Source organism: Manis pentadactyla, chromosome 15, assembly GCF_030020395.1.
Source record: "Manis pentadactyla isolate mManPen7 chromosome 15, mManPen7.hap1, whole genome shotgun sequence".
NCBI lineage: Eukaryota > Metazoa > Chordata > Mammalia > Pholidota > Manidae > Manis > Manis pentadactyla.
Window position 1 is genome coordinate 1,642,852 of NC_080033.1, and position 23,029 is coordinate 1,665,880.

General features: G+C 52.1%; 1 protein-coding gene across 2 annotated transcripts; it reads right to left on the reverse strand.

Moving 5' to 3' along the window:
- Positions 1 to 1,343: 1,343 nt before the first annotated feature.
- Positions 1,344 to 23,027, reverse strand: ZSWIM9 (zinc finger SWIM-type containing 9). Of its 2 annotated transcripts, none has more exons than XM_036885444.2 (4): positions 22,880 to 23,027; positions 21,575 to 21,856; positions 14,498 to 14,810; positions 1,344 to 4,034 (listed from the first exon to the last, which is right to left on the reverse strand). In XM_036885444.2, exons 2-4 carry the CDS (start codon positions 21,844 to 21,846, stop codon positions 1,851 to 1,853), a joined length of 2,769 nt encoding a protein of 922 aa, XP_036741339.1. In that variant the 5' UTR covers positions 21,847 to 21,856; positions 22,880 to 23,027; the 3' UTR covers positions 1,344 to 1,850. The 2 variants fall into 2 exon arrangements, with proteins under 2 accessions (XP_036741339.1, XP_036741340.1); XM_036885445.2 differs by having other exon boundaries at positions 22,884 to 23,013.
- Positions 23,028 to 23,029: the final 2 nt, after the last annotated feature.

Genomic DNA, 23,029 nt, shown 5'->3' on the forward strand with positions numbered 1-23,029 from the left:
CTTATTAGACATGCAAATTCTCAGGCCTTACCTCAGACCTATTCAATCAGAAGCCCAGGGAATGGAATCTCCCAGTCTGTTTTAACAAGATCTCTGGGTAGTCAATCTCCTGAGGTTCACTCAAGTTTGAGCACATATACCGTCAACAATAAAAGACACAAAAACAATAAATGCTTGTTGTTAAAGACCTTTGTGAAGTGTTAAGGTTGTTACACAGCACTAATGTAACCATAGATAACTGGTACACTTAGTAAATCCAATCTACTTCTTCCTTGAGATTTGATATCTGGAGGCTGGTAGAGAGGGTCTTTCTGGATCAAGATTTGAGGATATCAGGTTGGGGCTTCAAGTAGCTCTTTCTCAGCAGAAAGGGAGCTTTCTTTTGAAGGAAGCTATGACACAAAGGGCAGGGGCACAAGGGAGAAACCTGACATTGAGACCCTCGATTCAACTGGACTTGAAGGCTTTTATTTCCCAGGGTGTCTTGAATGGCTGAATGACCTTTTACATTAAACTTCTTTGTTGCTGTTCAAAGTGTTCTCCACAGCACAGCAGAAACTGTATCAGAGAGCTTTCTAGAATTTCAGCCTCCACCACAGATCTACTGATCCTCAGTGGTGGCTTCATATGCACACTCTGTCAAGACACTTGCAAGCGGGTCTGGTACTGACTGTCTCCTTCTGGGGCTTAAGATTGAGAGAACCTTTAGAAGCTTCCTGTCCTGAGCAGACCCATTGGCCAGGATCAGGTCACAGGTCCGTTCTTAAGCCAACCACTGGGTGGCAGAGATTCTCACGGACTAAGCATTTGAGGGTAGAAACCAGATATGTTGGCAAGTTGTCACCACGGCCTTGGAGGATGCAAGGTGGCCGGGCAAAGGAGGATGAGGCCTGAGCTGCCATGGAGATGGAGTCATCTTGGCTCCATTCCATCTGGCTCTATTAAGCCTTGTTGACAGAAATAACATAGGAATGCTGGACCATTTCCATTTCCCTCCGGCTCTGGGCCCCCCACCCTCCCCCAGAAGCCAAGAACACAGCACAGAAACCAAAATAATAGTTTTATTCCAATCTTGAAGCACAACAGTCTGGAAGGCTTCCCTCCCCACTGCAGAGCCTGCGGCCCTTCCCAGCGCCCCTGCTTGTTCTGTCTTTTCCAGGAATGACCAACCAGAAGGCCAAGGGGAGCCAGGCCTCCAGGCCTTGGAGAAGTACCAAAACCACCCCCTCGTTCCTTCTCTCTCCGTCTCCCATCCCTCCCTTCGCTGTGTCTTCTTCCTTCCCCTTCCCCCATCCTCACCTCCTTCTCCCCCTCCTTTGCCCCCCTCTCCTCTTCTGCCTCCCCCTGCTTTTCCCTGTTCCCCTCCATTCCTTCGCCTTCTCCTGTCCTTGCCTCCATTTCTGGCCCCTGCCCCCTCTCCTCCCTTTGCCTCCCCTTCATTTACCCTTGACTTTCTCCCTTGTTTCTCCCTTTGCCCCCGCACTCCCTGGACCACCCGTTCTGCTCCTGCCTGGCTCCCCCCACGTCCTGCGTCTTGCCCTCCCCCTCCTTCCTTCTGGCCCTGCCTGACCCGGTCTGCCCCTCTCATCACACACGTCCTCTCCGAGGGAAGCCCTCAGCATCCACCCTGGCCACCAAAACCATCCACTGCTGTGGCTCCAGGCCTTGAGACCACCGCTGGCTTCCCCTTGGGCCCAGAGAGGCAAACTGCCCAGATGAGGTCTCTGTACGACCCAGGAGGCGGCCCGAGGGACCGGGGTGGCCTCCTTGGCCTCAGCCCTGTTATCTTTGGGATCAAAGAAGGCCCTCCCACTCTCTCAGCGGAGGGTGATGGGCGGGGACCCGAAGGGTCAGGGCTCTGGGGCTCTCCCCCAGCAATCCCTGAGCAGGTCCATGTGGAATAAGGCCGCCCCGGTGAGGAGGCGCGCTGCGAAGAGGTGCCGGCAGGGCAGACGTCGGGCCGCGTGGATGGAGCAGCTGCAGCGCGTCAGGGCTCCGTCCAGGAAGAAGTCCGAGGTGCCGTCCTTAAGGGCAAAGCCAGCTCCAGTCCAGTGGAAGCCCCGTGTCCCGTGCTGCCTGGCAAAGGCCAGCTCCTCGGCCACCAGGTCTGCCAGCTCTGGCCCGCACGCTGCTCGGAACTTGGACAGGGGCTCCCAGTCCAGCCCCTCCTCTCCGGGCGAGCAGCAAGGCCTCTCGGGTTCCCTTAGGCCGTCTCCTCCTCCTTCCTGCAGGCTCTCCCCCACAGCCAGGTACGCTCTCCTCGCCACTGCCCACTCGGGGTCACCCTCAAGCCCAGTCCCCATGGGGGTGCTGCACATGACTCCATTCCCGGGCTCTACACACCTAACTCCTGGGTCCCCACACTCCACCCCTTGCCCGCCTCTGCTCTTGGAGCCCGCAGAACGGGCTGCGCCTCCCCCTCCATTCTCCAGGCCTGTCACCCTCGTGTCCCCCAGCTGGACCAGGATTACATCCTCCAGGTCCCTTCTCTTCACCCCCAACCTCACTCCTCTCTCTTCCCTAATCTCTGACCCTCTCTGCCTCTCATCTCTCCACTGGGGCCCCCTTTGGTCTCCGTTCTCAGGGACCAACTCTGGGGGCCTCTCCAAATGTACCACCCGCCAGTTTCTCGCCTCGAGTCCCCTTCCCTTTTCGGCTTCCAACTGAGGCCCCTTCCAATCTCTGGATTTCAGTCCACTTGCCCTTTCATCGTGCAACGACCCCCCCGTCCAAGGGCCCCCTTCAAGACTCTTGGCCCTCTCACAGTCAAACGGGAGCCCCCTCCGGTCTGTGGCCTCCAGCACCCTAATCCTTCCATCCTCCAACTGGGTCATCCTCCAGGCATACCCCTCCCATCCTCTCTGCCCCTGGTCCTCCAGCCGGCCTCCTCTCCAAACACAACCTTCCAGCCCCCAATCTTTCTCACCTTCCAGTGGGGACCCCCTCCAGTCCCTGATCTCTGGCCCCCTCAAGTATTCCTTCTCCAACTGGGACCCTCTCCGGACACTCCCTTCCAGCCCTCTTACCTTCTGGTTCTGCAGATGAACCCCTCTCCAGTCTCGGATTTGCAGGCGTCTCTCCCTCTCCCTTTCTAACTGCGCCCCTTCCCGGTCTCTGGTCTCCAGTCCTCTGACCCACTCTTTCCCCAGCTGGCTGCCTCTCCACATACTTCCTTCTTTTGGGACTCCACCCCAGTCCCCGCTCTCCAGGCCCTTCACCCTCTCGTTCTCCACCTGCCCTCCCCTTTTTGGCTCCCCCTCTAGCCAAGGTCCTCCGCCGTCGGGGACGTCGGGCACCGCCTCCCCGGCCGCATCAGCCCATTGCATGGCCACGAGGTCTCGAAGGCACTGAGCAACGCTGCGCGAGGGGCTCAGGCGCCGCAGCAGACGCCGGCGGTGGCCACGCACCAGGGCGCACGCGTCCAGGTCGCGGGCCGCCTCGAAGGCGCGGAAGCGCACCCACATGTCGCGGCGCGGCGCCCAGTTGCGCTCGAAGTAGTCGACGAAGGCGGCTGGGCCGTGGGCGCGCAGCTCGGCCAGGGCCTCGGCGTAGGCGGCGGGGGAGGACGCGCCGGCCAGGCGGCACAGGCGCGGCCACAGCCCGGGGTCCTCGCGGCCGACACCGCCCAGCTCCTGTGCCTTGCTGAAGAGCGTCTCGAGGCCCTGCGCGCGGCAGATCTGCACGCGCGCGCCCGGCAGCAGCTGGCGCACGGCGGGCAGCTGCGCGGCCACCTCGGGCCCGGCGGTCAGGCAGCGCACGCGGCCCTTGACGTCGGGCGCGCTCTGCAGCAGCGAAGCCAGCGCGAAGCGCAGCAGGCTCGGCGTGCCCGGGCGCGCCACGCAGCAGGCGGCCTGGCGCGCGCGGCCTGCGCCGTCCACGCACAGCACCGCCAGCAGGTCCAGCGCGCCCTGCAGCCCGGGCAGCCGGTCCACCAGGAGCATGCGCGGGAAGCGCCGCAGCAGCGCCCGGGTGCGCGATGTCAGGAAGAACACGGTCTCCACCACCGCCTGGTCCTCCACGAACACCAGCTTCACCTGCGGGCCGGACAGGGGGGCAAGGAAGGAGGTCAGAGGACGCCGGGGTCGCCCGCCCAGCTCCCGGATCGCGGTTTCCACTCTGGGGAAATGGGAATCCATTTATTCATGGCGTACGTGCATTTCTTCTTTTGACCGGCAGGAGGCGGTGCCTGGGAATGGTTACAGATGCAAACAGGAGGCGGATTCCCTGGGTGTGAGAGGCCGGCACCATCATCTAAAGGCTGTGTGATTTTTGCACACTAGTAAGCCTCAGTTTACCTACTGGGAACTGGATATTCACCCTTTCATGCACTGAGACGCAGTCCAGGACAAAGGCTCTCAGAGTGTAGGCCTGGCCCAGCATATTCTCAGGCCCATCCCAGACTTGCTGAGTCCGAAACTCCAGGGAAGAGGCCCAGCAGCCTGTGCTTGACAAGCCCTCCAGGGGATTCCTACGCACGCTAAAGTCTGAGAGCCCCGGGTCCTCCGGTAAAGCGCATAGACCGTGGAGCCAGGTTGCCTACTTTTGAAGCCGGGTCCCACCACTTTCTAATCTTGTGACTTAACCTCTCTGTCCCTCAGTTACCTCCTTAGCCTCCTTGTTCCCCAGTTTCCCCATCTGGAAACTGACTATTCATTCCTTCGTGCCCAGAGAGTCAGGTCTGGGCAGGTCATCTGGAGCCAGCCTGCCTGGGCTGAGACCCTGGAGCCCCACGTCCTGGCGGTGCACCTTCCACCAGCTTCCCTGACCTCCATCTTATTTGTAAAATGATGGTGATGAGAGTATCCCTGTAACCGGAAGGCTGTAATGAGTTAAAGCATTGAGAACATTGCCAGGCACAAATAACTACTGCTGCTACTCAACACTCCCTTAACGAATGGTGCTCTCCAAGTGTTACTGCCGTAATTGCCATCCCTGCACATAGACCACGTCCTCATAAAGATCTGCTCTGACCATCCCATCTAAGCAAACGTCCCAGCTCTCCCACGCCACTTTTGGCCATGGCACTTACCACCCTGAAGCACATCACACCTTTCCATGCTGATTTGCTTATTGCCTGTTTGCCCTCCTGAAAGCACAAGCCCCATGAGGTCGGGGATATTATTATTATTTTTTGCGTCCCTGATGCTTTAAATAGCACCTGGCCCAGAACAGCAGCTCCATACATCCTAGGTGAATGAATGCATGGTGTGTGCTGCTATCCATTGGCCAAGTCTTTGGAGTGGAGGTGCAAGGAAGAGTCACACTAGCTGTGTGACCCTGGGCGAGTGACTTTCCCTTTCTGAGCCTCACTTCCCTTGTCTGCAAAATGGGGATAATGTCTATTTAACAGGGTCGTATAAGGCTCAGATGAGATCATGCGTGTCCAAAGCTTGGAATGATGTCTGGTATGTATCAAATCCCTACTACCACTACTGCCTTCCTGGAACATGGGTCTCTCTTGGCTTCTGTCACCCTGAAAAGTCCTGGCTTTCCTTCTTCCTCAGGCATCGCCTACACAGGGTCCTTTGCTTGCCCTCCCTCCTCTGCTCCGCCTCTCAGTGTCACTGAGCCGCAGAGCCTGTCCTAGCCTTCTCCTCTCGTCTTCGCTCTCTGCAGGCTCTGCCAAGGTGAGCCATCCAGACGCATGGTCTTCACCACCTCTAGGCCAGTGACGCTCAGTTCTGTATCCTAGGCTCCAGGCCCACCTACTTAACTACTTGGATGGCTCATGTGCCCCTGGAGACTAGTGGCCTGATGTCACACCCAGTTCTCGCTCCCGCCAGCCTGCCCCTCCTTGGTCGGTCCATCCCCAACAGTGGCTCTACATCCAGTCCGTAGCTCAGGCCCCAGCCTTCCTGGCTGATTCTTGGCGTCTCTCTTTCTCCCCATGGGCATGCAATCCATCCCCAGCTCCTAGAAGTGACTTTCAAAATAAGGCCACAATGTGACCACTTCTCTGTACCCCTGCAGCCACTGTCCTGGTCGGAGCCACCACCACCTCTCACTTGGATTATTGAGCCACCTGGGCTTCCTGTCACCATCCAAGGCCCCTTGTCTGTCCCACCAAAGGGGCATTTTCAAAACTCCAATCAGATCATCCCACCCCTACCCCTACCCTCCTTGAAAACCTTTCCCAGGACATCCCGTCGTACTTCCCAGAGTTCACACCGTGCTGTGGGCTGGGTGATCAGGCACTTGAACTTCATCTTCTGTCCCTCTTGTCCTCCTTGACCTCAGCCCCTCTGGCCTCATTACTATTGCACAAAATCCACTTAATGGGGCAGGGACATGAGCAGCTCTGAGCTAGGCCCCCTCTCCCCGGCAGGCAGCCTCTTTCAGCCAGTCCCTGTCAGAGCTGACCCACAGCTACACAACCAGGATCTGAATACCGTTTAAGCACAGATTTCTCCACAAACCATTCTGCCATAATCCAACCTCATCCTACAAAACTGGTTAAAACTCACTGCAAGATTCTCAGCTTTCAAGGGGGAAAAAAAAATCCTCTTTTAAAAGAAAAGGCCTAGTAGAGTCCAAATAGAACAAAGAGATTGCTTTGCTAACCCCGAAATCATACACCCAGTACCTTAAATAGTATTGGAATTCACTACATTTTATGAAAAAAAAGTATTTTTTTTATCTCAGAGGGTGTTTCAATCTAGAACTGCTCTGTCCAATATGGTAGCCACTAGCCCCATGTAACTATTTAAATTTGAATTAAGATTTAACAGTATATAAAAATTGAGTTCCTCAGTCACACTAGTCATATTTCAAGTGCTGAGTGGCCACCCAAGGCTATTGGCTCCTCTACTAGATATTGCAGATATAGGACATTTCCAATATCATAGAAAATTCTGTTTGATGGCACTCATCTAAAAATTATCAAAAGATAAAATTTGTAATAGTTCTAATGGGTTAAAAAAATCTTATGCGTTTCCATAGTATTAGGTAAGTTCTTATTTTTTTCTCCTTGGGATTCAGGAATAGAATAAATGGAAATGCAGCACAGTGACTGCATTGGGGTGTGGGTGGGGACTTGATAAGATGGGTAACTGTAGTAACCACATTGTTTTTTCATGTGAAACCTTCATAAGAGTGTATATCAATCGTACCTTAATAAAAAATTAAAAAAAAAATGTAAATGCAGCAAAATGTATTTGCCCCGAGACTCCTCCAGGGCTGGTAAGCACTTGACTAATTAGAAGTTGACTTCCATTCTTGAAGGGACACCTCTGATTTCTGATCTTGGGTTTTCTTCCTATAGAGGGCACATAAGCTTTCCTGGCACCACGATTTGTTCAGTAAACAGCATTTATTGAGCACCTACTGTGCGCCTGACGCTGTGCTAGGCCTTGAGGAGAGAGAAGGGACTGAGGCAGTCCTAAGGCCTGCCCTGTTGTACCGGCCGAGTCTCCATGAGCGACAGCATAACCGTATGGATGGGGTAGTTTGGCATTTCTGGATCCTTCACTAGGGATCCAAGCCCAGCCCTTTCCTCCTCCTAGCTGTGTGAGTTTACACGCCAGCTGTGTGACTTAGAGTGTCTGGACTCCTCTATGCCTCAGTTGTCCCCATCTGCAAAGGTGGGGAGGTAATGGCACTGAACTTGTGAAACTGCTATGAGCATGAAGCCTGCATGGAGCAGGTGCAACAGTGCCTGGTCAGTGGTCACCGTTTATTATCAGCTGTTGCTATTATTATTGTTACCTGAGAGTGAAGGGCATGCTAAAAAGAAAGGTTAGCAGAGCGGACTCACAGACACCGAGAAGGGACTAAGTGGTTACCAAAGGGAGTGGTTGGGGAGAGTGTGCGGGGAAGGAGAAGGGGAATAAAGGACACTATAATTTGCAATCACAGCGTAGGTAGGTCACGGGGAAGGCAGTGCAGCATGGAGAAGACAGTTAATGACTGTATAGTATCTTACTACGCTGATAGACAGTGACCGCGACAGAGCGGATAAGGACTTGACAATATGGGTGAATGTTGAAACCACAGTGTTGTTTATGTGAAACCATCATAAGATTGTGTATCAATGATACTTTAATTTAAAAAAAAACAAAGGCAACAGGACTGACTATGCTCTGCGTGGGGCCTTCTGATTGAGTGAAGGGCATTGCTGAGTGGGGATCATTATTTTCCAGATATGGAAACTGAGGCTGGGAGAGTCCAGGGATGCAGAAGGGATGTGCCCAACAGGGCTAGGTTGTCCAAACTGCACATTCCAAAGAAAGGTTCGGCTCTTGCCCAGCTCCTGGGAGATAGCCTCTAAGTCCTTGGAATCGTGCCCGATAAAGAGTCACTTGTTTGTCGGTGGGGTCCTTGGGCCATGTGGAAGCAGTTTGACTTCCAGAGGGGGCTGGAGACACAACTTAGCCGCTCAGGCAGTCAGACGCAGCTGTGTGACCACCCAATAAAAACCCTGCCCGCCGAGGCTCAGCTGGGTGCCCTTGGTTGGCAGCCCCCCGTGGTGCTGTCACACATCCCTGCTGGGAGAACGTCATGCTGTCCATTCAGCCCCACCGGGAGAGACAACTGGAAGCTCACACCTGGCCTCTCCTGGACTCCCCCCCACACACCTCTTCCCTTTGCTGTTGTTAATCTGCACCCTTTCACTGCAGTAAGCTGTAGCCGTGAGCACAGCAGCTTTGCCGAGTCTGTGAGTCCTCACAGGGCCTCGGGGTGGTCCCAGGGACCCCAACTACACCAGTGGCATGACCTGCCAAAGGCCATATTGCTAACATGAGTGGCCTGGAATCCAAGACCAGGTCATTAAGAATGATTGGAAAAAAAAAAACAAGGAGGGGAGGAAGATGTGTGGGTGACACTGAGAGGCTGTGGTGGCATTTGATTGGGGTGGGCAACATTTGATGAGGGGTGGGGGACACACCAATGAGTGGATTTATCTGCCAAATATTTACTGAGCAACTCTGATGTGCCGAGCGCTGGCTCAGGCCCAGAGAAGTCAATAAGACTCCTTAGAGTGGGAGGTGACAACCTGCAAACCAAAGATGGGTAAATATATGCAAGATGATTCAGGTGTGTGAAGTGGTTTCTCCATGCCCAGCCCAATTCTGAGGCATTAACTCTTTCAATCCTCACAGCGATCCTGTAAAACAGGTAGTATTGTCACCATCCCCATTTTCCAGACGGTAAGTGGAGGCATGGTTTCTTGTCTGGGGTCACATGGGTAGGGAGTAGCAGAGCTGGGACTTGAGCCCACGTAGCTTGGACCCGGGGTCCATGCTCCTGACCACTCCTCTCCTGTGGCCTTGCACAAAAGTGTCACACAGGCCTGACTCAGAGGTTTCTATCTTGAACACAGGGCAAGAGGAGATGGGGCAGATCTGAAGACATGAATGGGCGCAGGTGTCATCCCAGACACACAAATGGGTGGCACTGGGATGCATCAGCCATAGATGGTGGGTTCCACAAGTGTGGACAGCAGAAACCATGCCACTTGACGCTTTCCGTCCACTCCTCTGCCTATATCTGAGCACACGTCCTCCTTTATCATATGATCGGAGCAATACTATGCTCCAGGCTACCCTGAAGAAAAAATTGTGGGGATAAAAATAGTATCTTAATAGCTCAAACATATAGGGCATCCTACTTTCCGAGCACTGTTCTTCACACACACACTCAGACACCCACACATTTCATCCTTATAGAAACAACCTCAACAGTCTTATGAAATAGTATCCATGATCATCCCCATTCTACAGATGAACAAACTAGGGGTCGGAGAAATTAAGCAACTTGTCCACAGCTTATTGAATGCCCCACAATCAGAAAACTAGAATTCTATACAAATTGTAGGCACAGCTAAAGCTTTTAGCATATGGCAATATAAATAAAATCAAATTTTTAGCTGTTAACTGCAGCACCCTGAAAATGGCTGGCTTGATGTAAAAAGAGGCTCTGGGCATAGAGAAGATTCCCTTTGGGAGCCGGGACAAGAGAGAGGATAGAGAGGTCTGTGTCACTACATGGTGGGGACATGAGATTGAGGCAGGGCTCTGGAAGGCCCCGGGTGAAACGATCCTCTCTCTGCCTGCAGCCCTTTGGCCCCGTGTCACGTAGTCACAGCTTTCCCTGTCTCAGGCACTTAGTAGGATTACACCTCTCTGCTCTCTCGCAGTTAGGCAGGGACATGTGACTTGCTTTGTCACACCAACTGCGTATGAGTGGAAGGGACCTGGCCTGGTGAGTCCCTTGTGGGCAGAAGCCTTAACAGCCCTTCCCGACAGGCGTGGCGATTACGCGGGGATGGATCCCCCACCTTCCTGGGTCCCTGGGTGACTCAGATGAGCAGTACATCCCCCAGCGACTCACGGTGGGCATGGAGCAGGAGCAAGAATGAACTCCAGTGAGGTAAGGCACTGAGATCTGAGCGCTGCTGTTACTATGCCAATCCCAGGCCACCCTGACCGACACAGTCGTAAGACACTCTGTCACTCACCCCTCATTTTTCTTTTCTAGAGAGAAACAGATTGGTGTGGCACATTGGGAATACTGTCTGTTTTTCACCGTTTCTTTTAATGTGGATTATTGGAATGTGCAAAGATCCACAGGGTCCAAAAGTCAAATTCTGTACATCTATACAGCACAAGGTCTTTTACCCACCTGTTTTCTAACCACTCCACTCCTCTAACCGTGAAACGCCATGTTTTCTAACCACTCCATTCCATTTGCAATTCCTACACCCATCCACACCTCTCAGTATTCTTCTAGAATTTCTTTAAGTGAATATGAGCAAGCACACCCTACATAATATATCACTTGCTTAGTCTTATTTTCTCCATTTCATATATAAAGCAACATATATTATGGACTGTTTTGCACCTTGCTTTTCTTTTTAACCTAAGATTCTATCTGAGAGATCTGTTCGGGTCAGTTCCTAGAGTTGGCCTCATTCTTGTTTAAGGCTGCATAGTATTCCGGGACTAGATGGTCCACAGGTTATGTAACCATTACCCATTGGTGGGGATTTGGTTATTTCCAATCTTTTGTTTTCAGGACTGACCCTGATTAACCTTGCACATGAGTCATTCTGTAATCATGGCTGCAGGATAAATTCCCAGCGGTGGGAGAGCAGGTCGAAGGGTATGTTTTGGCCATTTGGACAGATATTGCCAAACTGTCCTCTGTTGAGGTTGCACCAGTTCTCCATTTAATATTCTTAGAAGTAGCACCCTCAGATCAATATTCACTTTTCTCAGAAGGCAATGCAACCTTGTAAGAGAAGGCTGCAACTTTTCTGTGCGAGGCCTGTCTCTGCCCAGAAAGCTGGCTGGCTCGCTTGTTACCCTGGAGCCTGGCACAAATGAGATAATGGAGACAGGCTTGGACACCTCAGCCCCTCTGCACTGCCTCGGGCTTATTATTAAAGGTCTTAACACCTCACCGGTTGAGTAACCACTCAGTCTTGTCCACAGACTATGGCTGTGGCTTTTGGGGACACTCCTCTTGTCTGATTCCCTCCCAAGACTAAGTGAGCCACCTCAGGGGGTCCCAGACATTCAGCTTTTCAAAGTGATCCCTCCTTCAGGAGACTGCTGGGAAGAGAAGAGAATAAGTGGGTGTTGGTTAGCCTAGTCTTGGGATGAGGATAAAGAATCCTTTATTATTTTGAGAGATCCATAATACAGAACTCTTTGAATATATCTTGTAAGTGAAAAAAGCCAGGTGAACCCTCTGTTTATGTGACAGGCTGAACACACCCCTTCAATTTCACTCTTTCCTGAGCCTCAGTTACATCTGCAGAAAGGGGATCTGTTTACTTATTTATTTAAGGGCAGAGACAATAGGAAAGGAGACTGTGGGAACCAAACTTTGGAAGCTGGAAAGCAGATGGACAAGGTGACCTCTCTCCACAAAGAGAGAAACGGCAGAGTCCTCGAAAAGAATTGGCAGGCCTAGGCTGGGGAGGTTAAAACAGAGAAACTGAGGGCTGTTTACGAGGCAGTTAGGTCTGTAACGCTTGTTTCCCTCCCCCCCAGATGGCTGGAGGCTGAGTCTATAGAGAAGGAAGAAAAAAAGGGTCCTGGCTTTGGGGACACGGGGCCCACTCGATGGGGAAGCTCCTCAGCCCTCTCCCCGCCACGCAGCTCCCAGGAGCTGGTGGCCCGGCCTCTCCCCCTAGGCAGGAGGTTGGTGTTTTCTCAAGGGGATCTGACCAGCCACAGAGGAAACTGGAAGATGCTGACACCTGGCATGTCCCCGCCCATAAATCAAGATGCAAAAAAGTGTGTATAATAAGCTCCCTTGTTGGGGGAGGGGGCAAAGGGAAATAAGGTTAAAAATAAAGATACATACATGTATCTGCATACATATAGGGCTGTGCTGTTCAATACAGAATCCACCAGCCACAAGGCGCTGTTTAAATTTCAATTAGCTGAATTCAACTGAAAAGTCAGCTCCTCGGCTATACTGACCACGTGAGCCTGGGGGCTACTGTGCTGGACACGGTCATTCCCATCATGACAGAAGGTCATAGGATAGCACTGGGCCCGAGGGTAGAAAGATACAGAAGCTGGGTAAGCCACTGACACTCTGGTGGCCTCTGAGGAGGGCACTCGGGGGACAGCAGGTGACAAGGGGACTTTTCATTACATATTCCTTTGTACCTGCTGATTTTAGAACCATGTGAATGTATTGCCTATTCAAAGAGTCAGTATTTAGACGTTAAAAAAAAAAGTTTAACCCATTTTCTAGTCTCTCTCTTGGTTTTCCAGAACGCCTTCCTCATTTGTAAAGTGCTAAGGTGGACCAGAACACAGCCGCAGGCGCCGCGCTTGGTTAGCCTAGGTCTCCTGACAGCCTCCAGACTGGAAGCCAGGAGGACAATCCCTTTGCCCCTGGGGGCTTTCCTTTCTGAACTTGCTGGTGTTTCCAGGGAAGACAGAGAGGTTTATTTATTTCGTGGTGGAGGTTGGAGAACAGTGAATAGCTCAGTAAAAACCAGTGGGGTGAGGGGTGCCTGTGTACATTCTCCCACTTTACAGAGCAGCAAACTGACTTGGGTAGAGCCCTCAACTCTCCAGAGACTAGAGCTGATGGGAAGGGGCCCAAGCCTCGTTGACAGCATGGCCCTGGATCCACACTGCATAGGTCTGAAATCCAGCTTCATCATTATGTGGCTGTGTGACCTCCAGCTAGTTACTTGACCTCTCTGTGCTTCCATTTCTTTGTTGATAAAATGGAGATGAGAATGGTGGACTCTTTCCTCACAGCATTCTGGTGAGATTTAAGTGAATTACAATACAGAAAGCACTTAAAGGTGGTGCCTGGCACATAGTAAGTGCTTGATAAACGGTAGCTAATGTATTGTCAATATTAGGTGTGGATAGAGGCTGGGTTTGGTGACTTGGATGAAGGCTGGTTACTGAGCATGAGATGGAGATGGGGAGAATGCTCCAGACCTGATTCTGGAGAGTGGGTTCACATCTCATTGTTACCTCTTCCACACATGAGTGGAAAGCACAGCCAGTGGGGGGAAACCAGTCTGCCTGCCTTCCTGCTTTCCTTCCATCCCTCCTTCCTTTCAAATTCACCCCGGCCATGAAGCTGGATCAAAACTGCAGAAAGATTCCTTCACAGAGGAGCAGCATTCGCACTGTTGCTCCAGCCTCTGAACCTTTGCACTGGCTATTCCTTTTGCCTGGAACTCGCTCTCCTCTGAAGACAGAAGGGGAGTCCCCTGCTTCCATTCTCTCTCCTCTGCTTCACCATTTCCTTAGAGAGACCTTCCCCCACCACACAAATTAAAACACCCTTACAACTAACCATTCCTCTCCACGCCCTCACCCTTTTCTCCTTTAAAATACTCATTTCATCACATGATGTAACACAGCACCCTCGTGTCTAAATCTCGATCTGGGTGGAGGGTAAGGGATGCTCTCACTTTGTGGACATTTATCAAACGATATACTTCTCCTTTGTGCATTTTCCGTATGTGTAGTTCAGTTTAAAAGATGTTTAATGCACCTTCCAGCACTTGAATCCTTTTTCCCAGCTGCAGCCCTCTTCAGGCTCCCCTTTGGATGCCTATTAGCTTCTCCCACTACAGCTGTGAGCTAGTTCTAGCAGTTACCTCTGCAAGGTAGCCCACGGCCCCAAGTGGCTACTTAAATTTCAGTTAGTTAAAATGAAGTGCATTTAAAAATTCAGCTCCTCAGTTGTACTGGCCACATTTCAAGAGCTTAGTGGCCACGTGTGGCTGGGGGCTACCACGTGGACAGCACAGAATCTCAGAGCGTTTCCCTGGAGGCAGGAAGCACTCGTGGAGGTGCTGCCCAGTGGGCGAGTTCCCTGCGCCGGGACCACGCGCGTCCGGGAGGCAGTTGCCTCCCCGGTGCCCCGGTAAGTACTTATGGAAGGAACGCACAAGGAATGAAGGAGAAAGGAGCGCATGGATGAGTGGGCGGATGAATGAATGGGTGCCCCGGTGTCTTAGGCGTGGCTCTCCCCCTCCCCAGCACTGCCTTTCCCAAGACCCCACCTTGGCCTCGGGGTCGGTGCGGAAGAGCCCCTCGAGCACGTGCAGGGCGTCCAGGACGCCGTGGTCGCGGCCCTTGCAGTAGGAGAGCAGGCGGCGCACGTCAGCCGGGGCCACAAACTGCTTGGAGATCTTGTTGGTGGTGCGCACGGGCAGGCAGGCGTTGGCTAGCAGGTGGCCCGGGCGGAAGTAGTAGGCGAACTCCAGCGGGCAGGCGGGGTGCGAGTGGGTCAGCTGGCACTCCGTCACCACGAGGCGGTCCCGCAGCGGGCTCAGCTTGACGATGATGAAGGCCGGGCAGCCGGGCTGGGGGGGCCTGCGGGAGGAACGACCACCGCAGCGGTCACATCAGCCTGCTGCCCTCTTCTGCCTTCTCTCTCTCCTTTTTTTAAAGCACTTTTAAAAAATTAAGGATTGTTCCAAGCACAGAGAAGAGAGAGGGCTTTGAGAATGTGCCAGCTGTGTGACCTTAGGTGAGTCACTTCAAGTCTCTGTGCCTCGGTTTCCTCATACGTAAAAAGGGAGGTAACAATCCTAATACCTTTCTCATAGGCTGTTGTGAGGATTGAAAGAGTTGATATATGCAAAGCACTTAAAAACTGTGTCTGGAAGATCGTGAGTGCTATGTTTGCTATGATGCTGTATTTACCACCCCCATCTCTATAAAAAATGAATGGTTTATTATATTTACTCAATTTTTAAAAATAAGACACTTCAATACTCTTGTATGCATTTCTGATTTAGCAAAACACAAGTCCGGGCCCTCTGTGAACTGCCCCAACAAAGTCTCCAAAGTTAGCTACTACACAAATTGTGTGTTTAGCATGACTGCCTCTGTTTTCTGGTAGGTTCCTAAGTTTAAAACTTTGTGTACATGAAAAGGTGCTCAAACTCATTAATCACGAAGGAAATACAGATTAAAACCCTAAGGAAATGCCACTACACACCAGCAGATGACCAAGTAAAAGAGACTGATAACATCAAGTGTTGATGAGGACTGGAGCAACTGGAACTCTTATTTATCCTTGATGGGAGTGGAAAACGGTAAATCCCTTTTGGAAAACTGTGTGGCAGTATCTCCTAAAGCCAATCACGTACCACCTGATGATGACCCAGTATCTCCCTTCGAGACAAATGCCTGCAGATGGTCACTGAAAGACATGTACTAGAATGTTCACAGCAGCACTACTCATATTAGCCCAGTACCGGAAACAAGCCAAGTATCCAACAGAAGAGTAGGAAAATAAGCTGTGACACCCCTTTCGAACACAATGTTGATCAACAATAAGAATGAACAAACCATTACTGTCCCTAACTATGTGGATGAATATAACATGGATGGACACAAACCTGCCGTAGGAAAGAAGCCAGACACAAAAGAGGATGAACCACCACATGGTTCCCATTTATAGAAACTTCAACAACAGGCAACATTAACTTCTGCTGTCAAGAGACTAGATAATGGTTACCCTTTAGTGGTTAACCTTATGAGGGGGACAAGGGGGCCTCTTGGCACTAGGCATGTTCTGGTTGCTGGTTACATATGCATTTTATTTTGGGAAAATTTGTAAGGCGCACATGTATAATAATGTGGGCACTACTCTGAATGTATGTTACACTTTCAAAAAGTTTAACTAGGAAAACCTTGCTTTCTAGCATATGATAGGTGGAATAACAGCCCCCCCAAGATCTTCGTATCCTAGGTGCTGAACTGTGCAATGTTACTGTATACGGCCAAAGCGACTTTACAGACGTGATTAAATTAGGATCTTCTGATGAGATCATCCTGGGTTATCCAGGTGGGTCCAATGCAGTCAGTCACAAGGACCTTATGAGGAAGGGAGAACAAGAGGGTCAAGTCCAAGACAGAATGAAAGCTGGTGCTGGCGGAGGGGCTGCACACCAAGGAGTGTGAGCCGCTTCCAGAAGCTGAAAGAGGAAGGAAACAGATTCTTTCCTACAGCCTCCGGAAGGAATACAGCCCTGCAGAAACCCCTTGATTGCAGCCCAGCAAGACCTGTGTTGGACTCCTGACCTTCAGAGCTGTAGGATCACACAGCTCATTGTTTCAAGGCACTGCATTTGCGATAATTTGTCAGCAACAGGAGACTAATACCAGCGTGACAGTCACAGAAACCTTTGCAGTTTTTCACTCATCAGCTTTTCGAGATTGTTTCGTTCCTCTGGCTGCCTGAAATTTCACTCTGTAGCTCTGCCAACTGTTAGGTTGACTCCAGTTCTCCCTTCTTACAAACAGTGCGTGGTGAACACTCTCTTATACATCTCTTTGTGTGCAAGTCAGTCTGGGACAGTGGTTCTCAAGCAGCAGGGCAGGGCCTAACTACCTGAAATCAGTTTAAGGAGTTGCAAACCAGCATTGTAGAAAGTGGAAGAGAATAGACAAAAAAAAATCAGAGTGCATTTCCCCGATAATGCTGCTTAAATTGACTTTGCTTTCTAAAAAGGGGGTTCTGTGTGTCTCCATGGGTTGGGGGGTGACATCAGCACTTCTGGTAGGAGGTTTTTAGGTTTATAGACAAGGGATGAGCAAACTTTTTCTGCACTAAGCCACATAGTAAATATATTCTGTTGCTATGTTGCAAACACAACCATAGACATGTGAATGAATGAGCATGGCTGTGTTCCAATAAAACTTTATTTACAGAAAATAGGTTGCAGGGTGGACTTGGCTCAAAGGCCTCCTAATTTGTCCACCCTTGTAACATAGACTGTCCAGGGGTCAGCATGTAATTAAGAAGCCTGACTCCCAGGTCGTAACTGTCAGTAACACCCGTGCCCCCAGCTCCTGGCCCCAGCCAAAACGCTCCCATGTTGTTTCCAAATGGCCCCTGAGAGGGTGAACCTCCTCAGGACCCACCCAGAGAAACTCTGGTATACATATAGAGAGAATTGTCCTTGTTAAACCAGAAGGGGATCCCTGACATGCATTTCCTCCTCCTTGCATGAGGTAAAGTAAAACCAGGCAGCGTGCCAGATTTTAAAAATCTACATAAAGGGCTTGAGGCTTTTTGCCTTAATGTAACAAAAATAACGCAAATCTAGAAAAATCCTAAGTGTACAAATCATTAGAAATACAATACAGATGCAGAACCACCCTGGTGGTACCAGGTGGAGCTCAAAGAAACCCCTGATATGCAGCCATTTTTGAGCCACCACCTCAGCAAGTTCACAGGCTCCCACAAACCCATTTCCCTAGGATAACCCGTGGGCTTCTGGTCCGCTCTTTTGGTCCAGGGGTTTTAGCTCCTGGAACAAGCCCCCCCAGTCAGGGGTGGTCCCCCCCTTCTGTGAACCCATCCATCTTGCCAGAGACTAGCATATCCCCTCTGGGGCCCAGTTAGCTCACAAAGCTGTCTACTGCAGCCTCCACATGCCACTGCTGTGACTTCTCTCTACCTAGCTGGGGGAGTAATGCCACCCCCTCTAAGTGTAAACTCTACGTGGGCAGGAGTTTTGTCCATTTTGTTCACTGCTGTATTCCCAGCCTCTAGAACCGCCCCTGACCCCTGGCACTGCTCAGTATCTGTGATGAATGAATGACCATATCCCTTGGTACGAACCGCAGGCACCCAGGCACTCCACTCACCCATCTAACCACTCTAGTCCCCCCCGATCGTGCCTTCTACGCTCACCAGACCATCCACTTTTTCCCATTCCCATGGCCACCAACCTACTCTAAGTTCTTTCCTTCATGAAACATCCTTCTCCCTTCTTGTCACCTAGTTAACTCCTACTCATCCTTCACACATCAGAGCCCCTGTCACCTCCTCCAGGAAGCCTTCACTGAGCATTCCCGGGCTAGGGCAGATTTCATCATGCCTTGGGGTGATAACTGGATTGCTGCCCATCTGTAACGTGGGCTCTCCACTGAAGGGGCAGCTCTTCCACTGAGACCCCAGCATCCAAAACGCATTTGCCTGCACATCGTAGTGCTCAAAACAAACCTCTTGGATGCATGGACACATGGCATGGCACCTAGGACCAAAAAATCTTTAGGGTCCCAACACATTCCACTCTGATATTGGTAATCCATGACTGAAATAAGGATGAGGGGAAGAGGAGGAAGAGAGAGAGAGGAAAAAGAGAGGATGGTAATTCAAATTTGTGATCTGACTGTATAGTCCAAATCCTGTTTTCCCTCTGAGCTGTGCTCTCTCTCTCTGTGCCTCAGTTTTCGCATCTGGAAGTTGGGGCCAATCATAATAATACCAACCCCACAGGTTCATTAAGAGGCCTAAATAAGAGGATAAAATTATGTAAAATGGTTAGAAAAGGGCCTGGTGCATAGCAAGCACTTAAAAAGTGGCCACTCTTTTCACACTTTTTTCCTTCTAAAAGTACCACTGCCGCGATTTGTTCTGTAATCCCTGCACCCATTTCTTCTTGATTTCAGGCTCTCAAGCTCTCTGTGTCTTCTTCACAGGGTGGTCTGTATTGGGCAAGGGTGAGCAGTCCCGTTCTGGTGAGGGAAGTATGAGAGAGGCCGGGGAGAGTGCGCGACAGAGCGTGAGAGGGGAGGATGCAGGTGGCGGCCTGAAGAACGTGGCTGTGCAACATCTGGGAAAGGGGGTTGGCCAGGGAATGAAGCCCCTGCTTATGCTCTCTGGACCCTCAGCCCCAGCCTCCTCCCTGGCCTCTCATCTTTCTCCTCCAGTCCGTCACCCACATGGCCCCAGAGGGGGCTTCCTACCCCTCGAGGTGACCCTCCTCACAGCCCTGCCAGCGCTGCCCAGCACCCCCAGGATGAAGTCGCAGCCCCTGAACTCAGCCCTGCGGGTCCAGACCTTGACACCCTTCAACCGCATCTCCCCCCTTTTCTCACACACTCGACCCCGGCCTGGGACGTTGATGTATGTGCTGTTGCTGGGCTATGATACCAGAGAGGCCCTGCCTGAGCAGCTGGGGACAGAGAGGCCTCAGAAGCGATGGGCCCTAAGTCATCACCGCGAGCCAGCTCACCAGCCACCCCCACACCCGGGCTCCCCATCTAGGGACCATCCACTCTCTCCCCAGTCACCAGGCCCAAGCCCAGGGCATCCTGCCCGCCCCCTCCACAGCCTGTCAGTCCCCCGCCCTGCTTGGTCCCTGGCTCCCCCTGATATTTGTAAAGTGCTTGGGACAGTGTCTGCAGATAGCCAAGTGCCATGGGTTTTTTAAGTAAAAAACTTAACATATATAAATATATAAACAAATAAAATCCTTGACGATTCTGCCTCCTGATCACCTCTTCCAGGAAGCCTTCCAGAACCATCAGCTCTCCGGTGGAACCAAACACTCTTCATCCTCCTCCATCTCTTTCTTCAACCTCTCTCTCACTACTATGGGCTGCTATTTCCAATTTTTTATCTTTGTCTCCTCCATTAGGTTCTGAGCTGCTCAAGGGCAGAGACCAGCTCTGGGCTCAGCAAATGCCCAGCAAAGAGCATGCCCACAGTAGGTGCTTAATAAGCGTTTGTTACTTTGAATTGGGTTCAGTTAACAAAGGGATTCCAGATTGGGCCTACACTTCCTGCAAGTTCTCATGTTCCAGACTTCTGTGTGAGGATATGTGTTTGATGTTGTTTTGCTTCCTGACCTCTGGGTCTGTTTCTGGAATAAGCAGTGAGGAAACTATCATAAATAGTAATCTCACAATAAATGTCTAAGTAATTACGGGTGATAACTGCCGTGAGAAAGTACTCCGTGCTGGATACTCTTCCGAGCAATTTGCACGTTAGCTCCTGTAATCCTCACAAAACCTATGAGGTCATTACTCTCCCACTTTCCAACTGAGGAAACTGAGGTCCAAAAGGTGAAGTCACTTGCCCAGTGTCACTGGCTAATCAGCAGCAGAGCTACGGTTTGCACCCAGGCTGCGGGCTCACAAGTGTGTGCTCTTCACTCCGGTAACAGCTGTCATTTACCCAGATGCCCTGTGGTCCAGGCACTGGGTAAGTGCCTTCCTGTGCACGACCTCACAACAGCCCCACAAAGCAGGTACTGCAATAACCCCATTACAGAGATGAGAAAATCGAGGCTTGGGGAGGTGACGTCTGTTGCCCAAAAACTCCCACCCAGGAAATGATGGCTCCTGTCTCAAGCAGCCTGAAGGCAGAGCCTGTGCCGTTAAGCACTCCACTCTTGTCTGTGGCTCTCCTACCGAGGGTCTCACACTCATGTACCTATGGGGCCCAGGTAGGAGACAAGGACGTGGCAGTGTTACGTATGAGGTGGCAGAGAGCGGTGGGGTCTGGGGGAACAGGAGCGCCAATGCAGGGTCTAACTGGAGTGGCCGTCTGCCGCACAGGAGCGTGGGCTCAGCCTCTTCCCGTGTCTCAAAGGAAGCTAGAAAGCAAACAGTGTATGGCGAACGTTCCTGCTTTAAAATTGAAGTCAATTAAAACACCCTTGGCTACCTGAATTGTTTCTTAGCTCTCTTGAATTTTTCACTTGCCCCTTGTAGCATTATATTTGTAGGGAACTATTTGTGAGCTTGTTCACATGTCAGTCTTCCTGTCTAGTCTGAAGGTTCCAGAAGGGCAGTCAGTACCTTTGTCTTGATCAACATCTCCTCTCCCCCAGTGAAGTATCCTTAACCCCTGGCATGGGACCTGGCCCTGTATTTACGGAATGGATGGATCTTTTTCTCTCTGTCCTGTGGCTTTCCCTGCAGCCCAGTCTGTCACTGACCTCTTGTATGTGACTAAACCCTGGCTCTCACCTGTTTTTCTTGCTCTGTCTTTGGCTCTGTCTCCATGTTCGAGAATGTTCTATTTTTTTTTTTTGAGGGGTGGGATCTCTTGGACATGTTTATTTCACTCTGCCTCTGGGTGGGTCTCGATTACAATCCATTTACAGTGTCAGCAGAGCCCACCCTGTCCCTCACCGTGCGCTCCTGCTCCCTGGCTCTGTCTCCCTCTCTCAGTAAGCTCCTCCTCGACTCTCTTGGCCTCACGAGGTGTTTTTGGCTGTTTCAGTTGGCGTGTCCCCTCCCAGTCACCGGGGGGGCTCTCTGCCTCCCTCTCCCACTTGCTACCCCGCCTCCCAGCACCCAGCAGGGCAGCCGCTCAGTTCACGCACCCCACGGCAGGCCGGCTGGGCGCGCGCACGTCCTTGCACACGAGCCGCACGTAGCTGTACTTGAGCACGTCGATGAGTGTGTAGAGCGGGGGTGCGCTGGCCCAGCGGCAGCGCGCCAGGTGCATGGAGCTCTTGACGAAGAAGAGCGCTAGCCGCTGCTGGCACCACGCGTCGAAGAAGCGGCTGAACTCGGCCCAGGAGAAGAAGGCCCGTTCCCGCAGCTCCTGCTCCTCCTGCCCCGCCGCCGTGCCCGTGCTGGGTGGGGGCTCCATGCTGGGGCGCCTGAGTGGAAGGGTGGGGGACATGTGGCTATCAGACCCATCCCCACCCGAGGCATCCTACTTCTTCCATTCTGGGCCTCTCCAGCGCTGGCGCCTCTCTCCAGCTGGGACCTGGGGCGGGATGCTCCCCTGTCAATCAGTGGACATGAACCACCACTTCATCTCTGGCCTCCTCCCACCCCCTGCATTATTCCCTGGGCAGTTGGAGCCTGTCTTCCTGATCCTTGATTCCAACTCTGGTCCTCTCCTCTGTAGATGTGACTCCTAGGTACAGTTGGGGTCCCTCTTCCAAAATAAAACCCTCAAGCTCACCTGTAGACACTTCCTCAAATGTGTTCCCAATTTTCGACTTCCTCCCCCTCCAGATGTGTCTTCCACACTTGGTGGTAACCTCTAGTGCCTCCATTCTTACGGGACTCCGCCTTCCGTGAGTCTACACCTGGCTCTAATTGACATCCATCTGCGCCCCGCGTCTAAGGATGTTTCATCTCCCGATGTGCTCCCACATCCATTTACAGGCTCCTCATCCCCAGACATGCTCTTCACGTGCCTGTGGCTCCTTCCTCCTCAAATGTGTCTCCGATATGCACCTGTTGCCCCTTCCCCAGGTGTGACTACTATGGGCTGCCACATCCAGCTGCGATCCCTGCTTCCCAGGGACGCTCCCACATCCAGATGTCCGCCCCCCATCCAGTGTGTACTCTTTGCCTACAGGTGTGTGTCCCATTCACTCGTGGCCGATTCTCAGAAGTGTCACCAATATTCCTCTGTGGCCCCTCCTCCCATCTACAGCTATCATCCACCCCATATGTGTGTCCCTCGTCCTCAGATGGGCTTCATCGCCCTATTTACTTCCCAACGTCCGGCTGCGCCTCCCCTCCTCATACAGCCCCTCCCAGCCCGCTCCCGCCTCCCCAACCCCTCCCAGCCCCGCCCGCCGCTGCCCCACCCATCTCCACGGTCCCACCCAGCTGTGCCTCTCCCCTCCCCCAGATGTGCACCCTTCCCGCCCCTCCCCACTCACCTACCCGCCCCGGAGCGGCGTCCACCTCCCACAATGCCCCGCGCCGAGTCCTGGCCAGGCCCTTGTTCCCGGAATGCCGTGCGCGGACCCCCGCCTCTCTTCCCGCCGTGCCTCGCGCAGCGGCTTCTATCGAATCTCACTCTTTCCCCG

Excerpts from the sequence above, each read along its gene's own strand:
- ZSWIM9 (XM_036885444.2), bottom strand. The coding sequence starts at position 21,846 with ATGGAGCCCCCACCCAGCACGGGCACGGCGGCGGGGCAGGAGGAGCAG. Across the intron at positions 14,811-21,574 it reads CCCAGCCGGCCTGCCGTGGG|GCCCCCCCAGCCCGGCTGCC; the intron begins GTGCGTGAACTG and ends TTCCTCCCGCAG. Across the intron at positions 4,035-14,497 it reads GCACCGACCCCGAGGCCAAG|GTGAAGCTGGTGTTCGTGGA; the intron begins GTGGGGTCTTGG and ends TCCGGCCCGCAG.